Source organism: Elephas maximus, chromosome 8 (assembly GCF_024166365.1).
Source record: "Elephas maximus indicus isolate mEleMax1 chromosome 8, mEleMax1 primary haplotype, whole genome shotgun sequence".
NCBI lineage: Eukaryota > Metazoa > Chordata > Mammalia > Proboscidea > Elephantidae > Elephas > Elephas maximus.
Genome location: NC_064826.1, coordinates 122,117,199 through 122,131,445, shown reverse-complemented (window position 1 = coordinate 122,131,445; position 14,247 = coordinate 122,117,199). Strand labels below are relative to the sequence as shown.

General features: G+C 58.0%; 2 protein-coding genes across 7 annotated transcripts in view; one reads left to right on the top strand and one right to left on the bottom strand.

Annotated features, from left to right (window-relative positions):
- The window catches only part of MMRN2 (multimerin 2), a 21,365-nt gene extending 16,462 nt beyond the window's left edge, over nucleotides 1–4,903 (bottom strand). The window contains exon 1 of one of the 2 annotated variants that reach the window (XM_049894343.1): nucleotides 4,413–4,903. In XM_049894343.1, the coding sequence (XP_049750300.1) occupies nucleotides 4,413–4,642 (230 nt within the window). In that variant the 5' untranslated portion in view covers nucleotides 4,643–4,903. The remainder of the gene's footprint in view (nucleotides 1–4,412) is intronic. The other variant, XM_049894342.1, reaches the window with a different exon arrangement.
- SNCG (synuclein gamma) lies at nucleotides 4,889–14,221 on the top strand. Of its 5 annotated transcripts, XM_049894384.1 has the most exons (7): nucleotides 4,890–5,744; nucleotides 6,717–6,758; nucleotides 7,081–7,208; nucleotides 8,450–8,578; nucleotides 9,597–9,665; nucleotides 9,836–9,891; nucleotides 9,986–10,289. In XM_049894384.1, the coding sequence occupies exons 1-6, from the start codon at nucleotides 5,624–5,626 to the stop codon at nucleotides 9,869–9,871; spliced, it is 525 nt and encodes a 174-aa protein (XP_049750341.1). In that variant the 5' UTR covers nucleotides 4,890–5,623; the 3' UTR covers nucleotides 9,872–9,891; nucleotides 9,986–10,289. The 5 variants fall into 5 exon arrangements, with proteins under 5 accessions (XP_049750343.1, XP_049750341.1, XP_049750342.1 ...); XM_049894386.1 differs by lacking the exons at nucleotides 9,836–9,891; nucleotides 9,986–10,289 and adding an exon at nucleotides 14,011–14,221 and having other exon boundaries at nucleotides 4,889–5,744; XM_049894385.1 differs by lacking the exon at nucleotides 9,836–9,891.
- The last annotated feature ends 26 nt before the right edge of the window (nucleotides 14,222–14,247 follow it).

Sequence of the window (14,247 nt, the reverse complement as noted above, 5' to 3'; positions counted from 1 at the left end):
GAAATCTTGTCTTAAAATGATCTACTACCAATAGAATAATGTCTTTCAATGATCTAAGTTTGTAAATACCAGTCACATACTGTACTTCATGTCCTTGGTTTCCCCCCTTATAAAACGGCACTGCTGGGTCACCATATTGATTCCACCACATGGAATTCAGCCTGTCTCCAGCTGGAGCTGTCTCTTTACTTTCAATAAATGTTTCAGTTTTATATTAATCAGGCTTTGGATGGTTACTCTATGACAAGCGAAAACATTCTGCTGAGTGAAATAAGTCAATCAAGAAAGGGCAAGTAGTGTATGATCTCACTTATATGAAATAGGCAAATATATAGAAACCAAAGATTATTAGTGGTTACCAGGAGCGGGAGAGGGAGGTAAGGGGGTGTCTCTGCTTTTAAGGGGCACTGAGTTCCTATTAACGACATGAGTAATTTGGAAACAGTGGTAACGATTGCACAGCATGACGAACACAACCAATGTCACTGAATTGTACATGTAAACAATGTTGACGTAACAAATGTTTTCTTATATATATTTTTACCACGATAAAACAAAAAACAAAGACATATTTTAAAGCTAAGTAATGAGAACAGTGGGGCGTGGGCACAGGACTTGGCAAACAAGCAGAGGGAACAGAAACCAGGAAAGAAAGGGCCCATTTGTCCCTGAGGGGTTAGTAAATGGTCAAGGAAGCACATCGAGGTCGGGATGGAAAGAAGGAACGTTCGCTCTGTGCAGGAACAGTGGACTTTACAAGTGCTGACTTGGAGCTCAGCAACCATGGGCAACATTGCCTGCACGCACAGATGACCCAAGGACCAGCAGCTGCAGCCCCTACCCCACCCCAGGCACATGGAAACTCCTGGAACATGGGCTCAGTCCTAGGGAGAAGCACTGTACTAAATCAGGGGTTCCCAAGGACGAGGTGCTACTTGCATCTAGTGGGTGAAGGCCAGGGATGTGACCAAACATTCTCCACAGCTACACAATGCACAGGACAGCACAACAAAGAATTATTCAGTTCAAAATGTCAACAGTCCGAGGCTGAGAAACACTGCTCTGGACAAAGTTCCACTCCTTGCACAACCTCTGACCTCTGACCTGCTCTTCCTAAAAGGTCAGCCCCCGGCCCTAGCTGTGGAGGGTGTGGAAGGCCAGTGCCCCGGGCATGCCTGGTCCAGTCTGCCAGGGAGTGACTGGGACTTTCCAGCTCGAGCACCTGGAACAGGAAACTGTGCTGCCTACCCTTCCTGCTGAGAAACTTTCTCTTTTGACCTGCCCAAGCCTTGGCCTCCAGCAGCTGCTACACCCCCCTGCCCACACTCTCCCCGCCTTTGGCAGCTACTCCCTTTACACTGCACAGGCTGCTGGCCCAGAATAGTTGGGAATGCTCCTGACCTTTGCTTTGGTTTCCTCCAGCTCTTGGCAGCGTCTGGCTGGCCCTCCAAGCCCCATGCCCCGACTCAGCCTGCCCAAGCAACCCATTGTTCTCACTCCTTCCACCCCGCCCCACCCTGTCCCCCCTTCCCTTCTCAGGCATACTCCCTCTTTGTGTCCTTCCTTTGGGGGTAATACTGGTACCCTCAAAGCTGGTCTACTGAGGGGCAGTGCCAGCCTGGAGTGAGGGCAGCGGGCCCTCCAGCCTGACTTGGGTCTGCCCTTGACCTCTGACACCTCCACCCCCACTTGATGCCCCACTGACCCCTCAGGGCTTATAAAATGGGAGCTGGGAAGCCTGGGTTCTCAGCCCCTTCCCCTCCCTGGACTCCAGATCCTCCTCCAGCAAGGCCCTACTCCCCCCACCAACCCCCAGTCCTGGAAATGTGAAAATGGATCTCCATTCCCCATACCTCCCCAGGGCACAGAGAGGGGAGTGGGAAAGGCAAGAAGTGCCCTGGAAGGCAGCCTTCTGAATTATGGATGTGCCTAAGTGTCTCTTAACCAGCCAGTAACCCCCTGGAGACTAAGGGCGTGCTCTCCACCTCCTTGCTTTCTGAGGCCTCAGTTTTACCGTGATCTCACAGGGCTTTGTCCCCTGAGTCAGGAAAGGGCCTTGGCAGTGGGGCTGACGTCCCCTTGGGCGTCCAGCCCAAAGCTGGGTTCCCAGCGAGGCCTCCTCCCTGTTCACACCCAGGGTCCTGAGCCTCCAGACTGAGAATAGGGACTGGAGCTGCCAGGGTTGGGGGCAGCTGAGCAGCCAGGCTGCAGGGGCCCTTCAGCTGCACACTCACACTTCTGCCCTCCTGGCAGACTCAGAGGATGCCAGGGTCCCCACCTCAGACTCAGTCCCACTGAAAAAGCAAGTCTGGGTGTGAGGAGCCCCAACTCTAGCCTGCAGCTCCCGCCACCCCCAAAGCTGAGAGCAGGAAGGAAAGGGTCCCTTCCTTGCAGGTCCACAGAGCAGCTGTGTACCATGCCAGGCCCCACAGGTCCTGTAGGAATCGAGGAAGCAGTTGGCCACATGATTCTCTCACACGTGGAGCCCAGGCGTACGGGGGATATCAGGCACCAAGTTGGCTCTCTTTCCACAGGGTTAGTCTGGGCCTGCGCTGGCCTCAGGCTTGGAAACAGGCATGAAGGGTAATGCTGATGGGGGACTGCCTAGCCCACCAGACTTGAGCGCAGAGCACGGCAGGCAGGGGGCAAGGGGCCCTGTTGGCATGGCAACCCCCCACACCCCACACCCCCACCCCCGTCGTTTCCACCTCTCCCTTCACAGGAGAACAGGAAGCCAGGAAGTGGTCAGCCGGCAGGGCTTCCTTCCTTTCTCACCAGCCCGTGGGGGCCTTGACAACTGGGCCTGACCTGTGAGGACCCACAGGTTCTGGGACTGGGGCCACTGTGGGATTCCAGAACACCCTGGAACCAGGGCCTTGGGAAGCCAGGTTACTTCTGGGCTGGTGTGCTCTGTTCACACCCTGGCCCCTATTACAGGATGCCTGGTGAACTGCTGAGGGGCCCCCAGTGGTCCCTGATGGGCAGGCCTCTCTCCCTGGGACTACAGGAATGCCACACCTCCCACAATCAAGGGGGTGGGGAGAGGGGACAGTTGCCAGCTGAAGGCTCCTTTCAACCAGAGAGATGAAGGCTGCCCAGAGGCAGGGCGTGGAACTAGTGCCTTGGGAGGGAAGGCTTGGTCCTTGGACCTGAAATCAAAGCTAGGTGGCTGGATTCCCCCTCAAAGAGTCACTCTGCACCCCTAGCCCTGAGAAGAACTGGGGTGGGAATGGGGTCTCACATGTCCACCTTCTAAGGCCACTCCTTCCTGTACTGCCGGCCCCTCCCACACGAAGGGTCCCTGCCCACTTGTTCTCATCCTCCTTCCTCCCCTTGGTCAAACCCAAGAAACACATTCCCCTTGAAGCGTCAGACTCTGAATATGAGACAGACTGGGCAGAGTCGTACCCTCGGTCAAAGCAGTGGTGAGCGAACGCCAGGCATCCGCATGGAGACTCCGGGTGGATATAAGCTGGTCCGTCATCCTCCAAATCATAGAGATGCCCTTCCACAAGTCTGGGTGTGCATGTGTCAGGGGGCAGGGGCATCTGAGGGGGGCCAGCCTAAGGGTTGGGTTGAGTTCTGGAGTCAAGCTCAGATCCTGGTTCAGGCTCTCCTTTGCTGTGTGGCCTTGGGCAAGCTGCTTAGGCTCTCTGAATTGTGGGGCCCTCCTCTGTAAACAGGACTATTGGGAGGATTCACTGAGTAACACTTGGCCAGGCACCTGCTCTGACTGAGGGTGCTGGAGGTGAAGTTCCCGGGCCACCCTTGGGCCCTGAGGAGGGACCCAGTCTCATAGGCCCAGTACCTTATCAGCAAGAGGGGCCCTGGCCCTGGACAAATGGGAGGTTGGAAATGTTGTCCTGGGTCCAGTCTCACCTCCCAAGGACACTGAGGCACCTCTCTTCTCAGGGCTGGGTGCTCAAGGCCAGGCTGCCAGCCCCATTCAGTCCTCCTTGGCACTTGGGTCAAAATCCCATCACCAGGGCAGTCTGGTCCTCCCCCATGTGGGCCAGGCCAGCTCTCAGGCCTTGAGGGGCTTGGCTTTCAGAATTGATTTTCTTTAAAGGACAGAGGCAACCGCAAGACCAGTGAATGATGTTTGGAACCTCTACCTCTTGGCACCCCGTGCTGGGTGTCTGAGGGCAAGGAGCTGCTTCTTCCCTGCCCAAGCCCCTGGCCCAGTTCCCTGCAAGGGGGCAGGCAGGAGTGCCTGGCCCAGGGCTGGCGGTGGGGGGTGGGAGGAGGCGGGTGGCTGCTTGAAGGGGAGCCTAGCACCTGGCACTTCACTCAGCCTCCCAGCTGCCCCAGCAGATGGATAATATTATCCCATTTTACAGATGAGTAACTGAGGCTCTGGCAGAGCTGGGACCATGCACCATGACCTCCCCTGAGGTCCAGTCCCTCCTTACCGTCTGCTGGGGTCCTTGTTGGGGTCCTCAGCCTCTGTACCCCAGACCTCAGGCTGCCTGGAGATGTGTGGGCCAGAGAGCCTGGCACCAGGGGCCTGGGCACAGGCCCCCAGTAGCCCCCAGCCGAGGGGCCCCCCGAGGCCAAGTAGCAGCGTCAGGATCATCTCTGCTACTGGGGCAGGCTTAGGCTCAGCTTGGCCAGTGACTCCAGAAACTTCCAGTGACGTCATCCTCAGATGAAGTCTCAGAAGGAAAAGAAAACACGAGGACAACAAAGACAGGAAGTGGCTGGGCTGGCCCACCAGTGGCCCCCCACCCCGCCTGGCCCATCAGAGGTTGCCAATACACCAACACAGGCCTGTTCCTGTGCCGCAAGAGGATTGGGGTTGGGGACACTGGGGGCGTGGGGAGGCACAGGGAGGTAGCCTCACCAAATGTGTCCCTGGAAGCCTGGTCGCAGGAAACAGGAAAGCCAAAGCCTTGTGGTGAATCTGCAGGAAGTGGTCGGGCCAGCTTTGGGGGGTCTGCTGACCATGAAGCAGGAGGCCCTTCACAGCTCCTCAGCTCTTTTCACCACTGCAATGTGGGAGCCAGCAGTAGTGGGCGCTCAGAGAAAGAGACCGAAGCCTTGGGGGGACCCTCCCCCTTGCCCCTTGGATTGGCTTTGCTGGAGCCCTGGGTTGGGAGCCCTCAGTGTGCCCATGAGTAGCTGCGCAGACCAGACCAGTCTGGGAGGTTGGGTGCTCTCACCTGATAGGCCTGTGGGGCCCTAGCCCCCGCCCTACCTGGGGCACTAGGGGCACGAGCAAAGATCCCTCCATTCTCTGCACCTGTTTCCCCAGATGTAGTACAGCCCCCACGAGTGGGCAGAGCAGCTGAATGAGGGACAGTGATGGGTGAGGAGGGGTCCCACCCCTGTAGTCTCTTCTGCCCACAGGGAGAAAGGGAGCAGAGGTGAGGGCTAGTCCTCCCGCCTGGGTGGTGAGGGAAGGGAGGGCGGGGCTGGAGCCTTCCCTCCCTCCCTTCTTTCCTCCCTCTTTCCCTCTCTGCCTCCTTCCCGGGCTGGCTGGGCTCCCATCAGCCACCACATCAATATTTCATTGGCATCAATAAGAGGCAGCAGAGACAATAAGAGACAGCGGCTGCCGCAGCCTGGCCAGCTTGCAGCCAGCAGCAGGAAGGGCGTCAGCTCTCCATCCCTGCCCTCCACCATGGACGTCTTCAAGAAGGGCTTCTCCATTGCCAAGGAGGGTGTGGTGGGTGCCGTCGAGAAGACCAAGCAGGGGGTGACTGAAGCGGCCGAAAAGACCAAGGAAGGGGTCATGTATGTGGGTGAGTAGGGGCGCAGCTGGGGTGGGGGGCAGGCCCACGGTGGCGGGGCAGGGAGGCAGTCAAGTTCCCTTTGATCTAACCTTTCTCTCAGGCCCAGGAAGGCATGGGGGGCTGGTAGGGCGAGGACCTAGCTGTTGACTCAGGGTCTCCAAGCCCTGAAGCACCCCCTACCCTCTCTACACTAGTATCTGTTTGCCTCTGGCCTCCTTGGAGGCCCCCAAGGGTCTCTGGGACAGGACAGGAAGAGGGGACTCAGACCTTAGACACAGCCCAGCCTGGCCTGACCCCCAGGTCATCCAATCGACCAGCTGACCACCTGTCTATACACATATAAATGCATGTACAAACACACCGCCCACCAGCCCCCAGCCTCAGCATCACCTGCAGGCCCCTGGACTCAGACAGGGAGTGGCACTGAGCCTGCAGTCCTGTTTGCCCATGGTTGCTCATGTGAACACAGCCCCACCCAGACCCTAGCCATGCTGTGAGCAGACAGGTGCTCAGGTGGGCTCTCCTGTCCTCTCTACACGATGCTGCTAGATCAGCAGCCAGACCACAGACCCCTCCCTGCCCAGAAGGGAGGGGGAGGGGCTGGGGAGACAAGATTGAGTCTCTCTCTCACCATGCCCCACTTGGCCCCTCAGAAGATGAGGAGGCCAAGCAGATGACTCAGCTTTCAGCTGCGCTGTCCTGTTGCTGTTTATGGGGCCCAGGGCTACACCTGGGCAGGACCCAACCAGCTCAGGCATCAGTGTCCCTTCTTCAGGCCTGGCCTCTTTATTCCCCCCATCCTGTCTTGTTCCCTTCCTGTCCTGTCTACTTCCTCCAGACACCAGCAGGAAACAGTCCTTTGAAGGGGCTGTGGGGGCCCCAGACACCATCTCTCGCCCCCACCGACCCCACAGCTATTCTGTGGTATGTTTGCCCTGACCTTCCAATACTCCCTGGGTTATGCCTCCGTTTCCTTCCCAGGAGCCAAGACCAAAGAGGGTGTTGTGCAGAGCATGACCTCAGGTGAGGAGCCCCCAGGACCAGGGACAAGGGAGCTGAGATACCCCTAGGACTCTTGCTCCTTAGTAATGAGGATCCAAGCCCAAGGTCCTCCTTTACACCCCACCTGGGACCCTAAGCCCTACATGGACCTAGACCCCTTCAGACTCTGAGGTTAGACCCTAAGGGGGGGACCCCTCACCACCATCAGAGCTCCACCCAAGTCAGAAAGGGGGAAGCCTAGGGTGTTGGCAGAGCCAGAGTTTTGAATCCTCCTGCCTAACGTGGGGGGCCCAGCCAAGTGGGGAGGGTTAGGGTGCAGGCCTGGCAGAGCCACTGCCCACAGTTGCTGAGAAGACCAAGGAACAGGCCAATGTCGTCAGTGAGGCCGTGGTCGCCAGCGTCAACACCGTGGCCACCAAGACTGTGGAGGAGGCAGAGAACATCGCAGTCACCTCCGGGGTGGTGCGGAAGGTGAGCCCTGGTCCCCACCCCCTCCTAGGTGTCAGGATCTGCACACACCCACTTCTTGTCCACTGATGCCTGAATCCTCACACCACCTTCGAGGGAGAGAGTTTGGGGCCCATTTTATAGATATGGAAAACCAAAATGACCAAACCTGCTGCCGTCGAGTCTCTTCTGACTCATAGCGACCCTATAGGATAGAGTAGAACTGCCCCATAGGGTTCCCAAGCAGCAGCTGGTGGATTTGAACTGCTGACCTTTTGGTTAGCAGCTGAGCTCTTAACTGCTGCACCATCAGGGCTCCATAGACGTGGAAAGTGAGGTCCAAAACCACTTCTTCCAGCTGACAACCAGCATTTAGGAGATACCACACTTGACAAGTGAAAACAGGGTCCTGTGGGCCCCACATACTGACAGGCAGCTTCCAGGGCAGTGGACACCAGGCCAGAGCTGCTGAATCCCCACCACACATTGTCCAGCTTTCCTCCCAACCTGGCTGGTATGATGATGCCTCTTCCTGGGAGAAGCAAGTAAGCAGCGGCCCCTGGTGATGGGAAGCTGTGAGGGCTCTGAGCCCCACCCTGCACCTCCATTTTTGTGTGATTGTGTGCGCACGTTGTGTCCTGGCTGCTGAGCACACAGGCGCATTGGGACCCTTCGCTGAGGCCGGGCTGCTGAGCGGGGCTGTCCAGGCACTCACCACAGAGCAAGCTCCACTTTAAGTACCTTACACATATTTACTCATTTTGTCTGCACGAAATCCCATGAGCTAGGGTGTGGAAACGGAGGCCCAGAGAGATTAAGTAATATGCTTGAGGTCACACAGCTAATCAGAGTGAGCTCAGGAGGAATTCCGAAGGCAATCTGGCTTCCGAGTCTGCATGTGAGTGTAGGGTGATGGTGGGGGCTGGGATTTCCACCTGGGGTGTGGGTCTGACTCCAGCCATGTGCAGACTCCAGCTGTCTTCAGAAAAGCTCGTCTACCTGGCACAGGTGGAGTCAGAAGCTCCCAGTGCACCCAGCTTTGGGGTGTGGGTGGGTACAAGGGTAGAGGACCGTCCCTGCTCCTGGGTCTGGTGACGGGCCCTAGGGATGTGCTTCCAGGGGCCCTAAAGAATCAACACAGGCTTTCCATGTCCTTGAAGCAGACAGCTGCACCCCTCTGGGAACTCCCAGCTCCGCCCCCTTCTAGCTGCCTCACGTCAAAAAGTTACTTAACCTCTCTGGGTCTCCATTTCCTCCTCTGTAAGGTGGGGGTGGAAGTATCTGTCTCAGCGGGCTATGTGATGATTCAGGAAAATGGACCACAGACAGCAGTGACGCCTGGCTCACGGTGTGCCATGAGATTACATAGCCATCATCAGAGGCCCCTCAGCAGGGTCCGTAAGTGGGGACAGCCCAGGAGACAGATGGACTAGGGAAGCGCAATCTCATGCCTGGCCCAGTCACTCTCCACCCTCCAGCAGAAGAGGACCTGGGGTGGGGCCAGGGAGGAGGGCTGGTGAGCCCTTGGAGCTGCCCCAGGCCCTGGGTGGGGGTGACTGCTCCAAAGGAGACTCAGTTCCTGGTGACCCCCCAGTGAACCATGGAAGGATGTAGCAAGGCCTGTCTGCCTTGGGGCAGCAGGGCCTGGGGAGGTGCCACCTGTTCTTTCCCCAGAGAGTCTGCCCCATCTCCACCTGACAGTTCAGTGCCTTTTTATGCCCCATCCCACCAAGGGGCAGGATGTGGCAGGACCCTCAGAGGTGGGTGTTGGACCTGGGTCCAGACAGCTCACCCAGTCTGGCCCTGCCCACCCCAGCTGTCACATGACCACTTCCCAGGCAGGTTCCCATCTTAGCAAGCTCCAGCTGGCCTGCAGCATAGAGGGATAGAAGGAGATGAGAAAGTGGGAAGCACCCATGCTACTGGTGATGGGGGTGGACCTGGACCAAGCCAGACCTGATCCCCACAGCCCCACTGCTTTTCAGCTCTGAGGCCTTGAGCTGGATACTCAGGGTCCCAGTGTGTAAAGAGTAATGACATACTCCTCCTCCAATGGCTGTTTGGGGGGGTTAAGTAAGGCAAGGGTATGTGATCATGGGATTCAGGGACAGTGAGGGTGAGGACAGAGCTGGGGGGCCTCTGCCTTCCCCCTCCCCCAGATCTGGTGTCCTCATTGAGAAGGCTGAACCAGGGGCTGCCCAGGGACTTGGGGGATCAGCTGGGCTCTCTGGTACTTAGTACCCCCAGAAGGCCTTGACATCATCTGACAGGACCCCAGCTGTGGACCCTTCAAAGATGTTCTGTCCATCCTCATGGTCAGCCTGACCTCATACCTCCCTCCCCTCCATCCCTGGGAGCAGGCAGCTGGGGCCCTCTGTGTCCTCCACATGGCTCCTGCTTTGCCCCCTGCAGGAGGACTTGGTGAAACCTGTGCCCCCACAGGATAAGGCAGCCACAGAGGAGGAGGGAGTAGCGAAAGAGGTAGGTGCTGGGCTCCCAGGCAGCACCCAACCCCACCCAGTCCCACCTTGAGTGTGTCCCTGGGCAAGCCCTCCCCCAGAGGAGAACATGGGGGAGGGACCTCCACTTCCACAAGCTCGCTGCTTCCCTCCTGGGACCCAGAACCCTCAGGGAACCCCCCTCTTTTGCAGCCCTCTGGCAGGGACTATGGGCAGGACCAACCCTGAGCCTGAGGATGCGGTCACAGGTGACACCCTTCCCCTCCCCACTCAGCTTGGATCTAGGAGAGGCACTGAGGGTTGGGTCCTGGGGCTGTGTGTGAGGGTCACTCTCTCTCCCAGGCTGAGAGTGGGGGAGACTAGGGCTGGAAGTCGCCAAGGAGGCCCTGAGGCGTTACCTCTCTGCCGTGGACCCTATCCCCTCCTGGCACCTGGAGTGCCGGCCCTGGAGTGTGATCCTGTGCAGCTGTACCCGCTCCTGGCACCCACAGGCCTGTCCTTCCATGCTGCTGCCGCGTGACCACCACCTTACCTTCTCCCTCCCTCCCACCTTCTGGTCCTCTGAACCCACAGATGCTGCTGTGAATTGGTTTTGTTTTTTTATAATTCCAACTAAAACTCAAGTTCAAGCCCCAGCTTCCTCTCTATTGCTGCCTGGTTTGTAAAGAAGACCCCAGGCCCTCCTGGGACAGGAACAAGTGCGGCCTGTCACCTGGGTTGGGAGGACAGGTTCTGGGCCACATACCCTACAGGAACACACTGGGTATTCTAGACGCTGCTGAGAGCAGGCACTGCCTTCACCCCCGCCCACTCACATGGCCTTCAGCTCCACCCTGACAAGTTGCAGGACACACTGACCCCAGTAGCGCAAGCTCCAGACGCCCCCATGTGTCCAGCTTTGGCTCTGCCTCCGCAGTGGACCCAGCTTGTCTGCTCAGTGTCTGAGAATCACTGATGGCCAGTGATGCTTCTGTGAGTCCTGGGCTCACGTGCCCATCAGGGACTAGGGACACCAAATACCCTCGCTGGGCCAGATGGCAACTTTCCGGGGTGGGGGTGTACACGACACATGCACCCAGGCCCCTCCACCTGGCTCTGCCCAGACTGGAGTTCCCAGCGGAGCTGGAGCTGGGTTTTCCCACCTTGACCAAGAAGTCCCTCCAGGTGTCCTTAAAACAAACTGCAACGAGAGGGAGGCTGCCTTCACGGGGGAGTGCGGCTCCTCCTTCTGAGAAAAATACTAAAAATAAACACTTACTGAACTCCTACCAGGTGAAGGGCACTGCTCTGAGTGCTTTGCCTCTGATCCTCAGAACAAGCCTTGGTACTAGGGAGTGCTATCTCGGTTTCACCAAGAAGGAAACTGAGGAACAGAGAGGCTAAGAAGTGGGGGTCCTGGGCACAAGTCCAGGCAGCTTGGTCCAGAGCCCCCCCCCCCACTGCCCCATTGACCCCCATGCTCAGCTCCAGCCGCTGGACTCTGTGCTTAGGGCAGATGGCCCTGCCTACCGCAGAACCCAGAGGGTCAGTGCCCCACACAAATGGACTGTGTGTACAATGGCCTGGAGGCATTGGGGGTTCCCTGGGGACCCTGATCACCCCCTTGATACCTGGACAGTGGGGCTCAGACCATCTAAGTGAGTTGCCCAGAGCCTCAGTCTTGAGGGTCCCAGTTAGAGCTTGAGTCCACACCTGGCTCCAGAGACTGCCTGCCCATGAAGCCCTCACCCGTTTGGCCTCCAGAGTGGAGAGCTGGGGTCCACGGCAGCCCAGGGGCTGGGGCCCATCAAGCACAGCTGTGCCAGGTTATATCCTGACCTGATGGTCCTGGGCAGCCACTGGTGAGGAGGCAGAAAGGTACCCGGGGCTGCTGGGCTCCTCTGACCCCTGAACCCTACACTAGGCAGGAAGGAGTAAGAATGTATGGAAGAGGCTTAGGGCAGCAGGGGTGTCTCCACTCCCTGGCCCAAACACGTGCAGATCAGCAAGACCGCATGCCCAAGAAGGAGGCCTGCCTGGGCCTGGGTGTGGCTGAGAGCTCTCTCACCTGGAAGAGAAAGCAGGGAGGAGAAAGGCTGGCTTGCTCCGGCGACTGGGGAGGGGACAGGAGGCAGCTTATTCACACCAGGCCCCCAGTGCCTTCTGCCTCTGGGAGCCTGGAAGGGTCCCTGCCACCTGCTCCCACTGTAGACACGTACTCAGGACCTGTTCCTGGGTTCAAATGCCAAACTCGAGATCTACCTGTTCCAGGAAGGCCTCTTCCCAATCTCAAGGGCACTGATAAGTCTGTTACGTGCAGGAGGCTTTGTGAAGTGGCATCTGACCTCCCTGGGAGGTATGCTCTATAGCTTCCAGAGAAGCTGGGCAACCTGACCTCTCTTGCAGGCCCTCTGCTGGAGCTGGGCACCCTCAGTTCATTCGATCCTCATAGTAACATTTTGGGGAGGTTCTGTTGTTATCTCATCAAGGATGGGGACACTGAGGCTCAGAGAGGTGAAGGAACTAGCTCTAGGGGGTACTTGAACCTGAGAAGTCTGACTCCAGAGTCTGCTGCTTACAGCCCCTCTGAGCCCTCCTGCTCCAGAGTTGGCTGTCCCTCTGCACAGATGCTGCTGCTTCCCAGCCTTGCTTCCTGCCCACCAGGCTTGGCACCACAGCGCATCCTCAGTGGGTGCAAAACAAACTAAAGCACTGTAAAGGGACTTCCTGCTAAAGGGACGCACCACTGGTAGGATTTCCAGAGTGCTGGCAAATGGTTAAGCACTGGACTACCAACTGAAAGGTTGGTGGTTCAAACCTACCCAGCAATGCCTGGAAATAAGGCCTAGTGTGATCTGCTTCTGGAGCTGTGGTGGTGCAGTGGTTAAGAGCTTGGCTGCTAACCAAAATGTCAACGGTTCAAATCCACCAGCCACTCCTTGCAAACCCTGTGGGGCAGTTCTACTCTGTCCTATAGGATCACGATGAATTGGAATCAACTCCACAGCAATGGGTTTTGATCTGCTTGTGAAAGGTCACAATCTTGAAAACTTGTACTGCACACTTGAGGGTCGCCGTGAGTTAAAATCGACTGGACCACAACTAACAACCCCCAAGAGCCAAGGTAGCAAAGAGGGGGCTTTCCTCAGCGCTTTGTGCCCTGGGCAGGGACAGCTCAGGGTGGCAGCAGGGCGGGCACTGGCCACAGTTTTATTTGTCCTGCCTGGTGTTTTCGCCTCTCCATCTGCCCCTTCCTCTTGCTCATGGCTGACCTGCCTCCATTACTCCGTACCCTGTGTGTGCCTCCTGCACTTCCAGATACTCCACCGCAAGGGCTAACCCTCCTCCGCTGCTTCGCCCCCAGCCTCCCCTCTCCCAACAGGTCTGGGCATGGGCCAAGAGAGTGGACTTGGGTGGGCGGGAACTTCCCAGAGCTCCAGAATAGAAGAGACCTCAACAGAGTTGCAAGAGACCCCCAGAGAGAGGAAGCATCAGAGAGGGTCGCGACGCAGACCCCAGAGACGCAGAGCGGGGTAGCCTCAGAGACTTAGAAGGGGTGTGCAGGGGCGGCCTCCAGGCTCGGAATCCAGACTCCCAATGGGAGAGAGTGGGCGGGGCGGGAGGCGTCCATGTGCACTCCCCGAGTGCCGAGGGGGTGTGCCTCGCTGGTCGTTTAGCTGTCCCTTGGATCCCTGGCCGCTCCACTCACGCTTAGGTCCCTAAGACCCCTCCAGCACTCTGGTCGTCACCAAGCCCCGCAAGTGCTCCGCGGTCCCAGGAAAGCAGACCTGAACCGGTGCCTGCGGCTCGGCCGCACCCTTCGCTCTCTGGCCCTGGGCGAGTCCCTGCTCTCTTTGAGCCTTGCTTTCTGCCTATCGCCTCGCCCGGGCTGGGCACACACGGACCGCCCTCCCCGCTCCTCCTCCCTCCCACCTCGGGCTGCATTCCTCCCGCGGTCTCCCCCACTCCCCTACCCCCCGCACCCCTTTATCCCCCTATCCCGATGTTCAAACTGGCAGCTCGGCCTCTCTCGGGAGATTTAACACCCACCCACCCTGCGCCCGCTCCGTACCAGTGACTGCGGGACAGATGACTAATGGGACTGGAATGTGGGGGGGGGGGTCAGCTGGGCGGTTGCCAGGGCCCTTGGGTTTACAGTCCAGAGACGCGGATTCCAGTCCCAAGCTCGAGAGTTCGCGTGAGACCTAACTCGGCCACTCTGTGCCTCAGTTTCTATCCTGTAAAGGGATGCTAATAATAACACCCATTCCACAAGGTTGTTGTAAAGATTATACAGAAGACTAAAGCGTTGGGGCAGCTCCCGGACGGTAGTAAAATGCTCAGTAAAAAGAATCGACTCGACAGCAGTGGGTTATATTTAATTTCAGCTCCAGCCTTGAGCTCCTGACCTGGCGCTGACCCCGCGCGCACAGTTTAGGGATTCTTCGCAGTCGCCAAGACAGGTGTCGTCGGGACGACAGTGCAGCAGGAACCTCGGGAGGTGTGTGCGCCCCTCTCCTGCCCCAACCCCCTTCTTGACCACTGATCTAGCCCCTCTCCGGACTCCTGATCCAGCTCCTCTAGGGACTGTCCCTCGCGCCGCCCCTCCTACGGCCGCCCCCCCC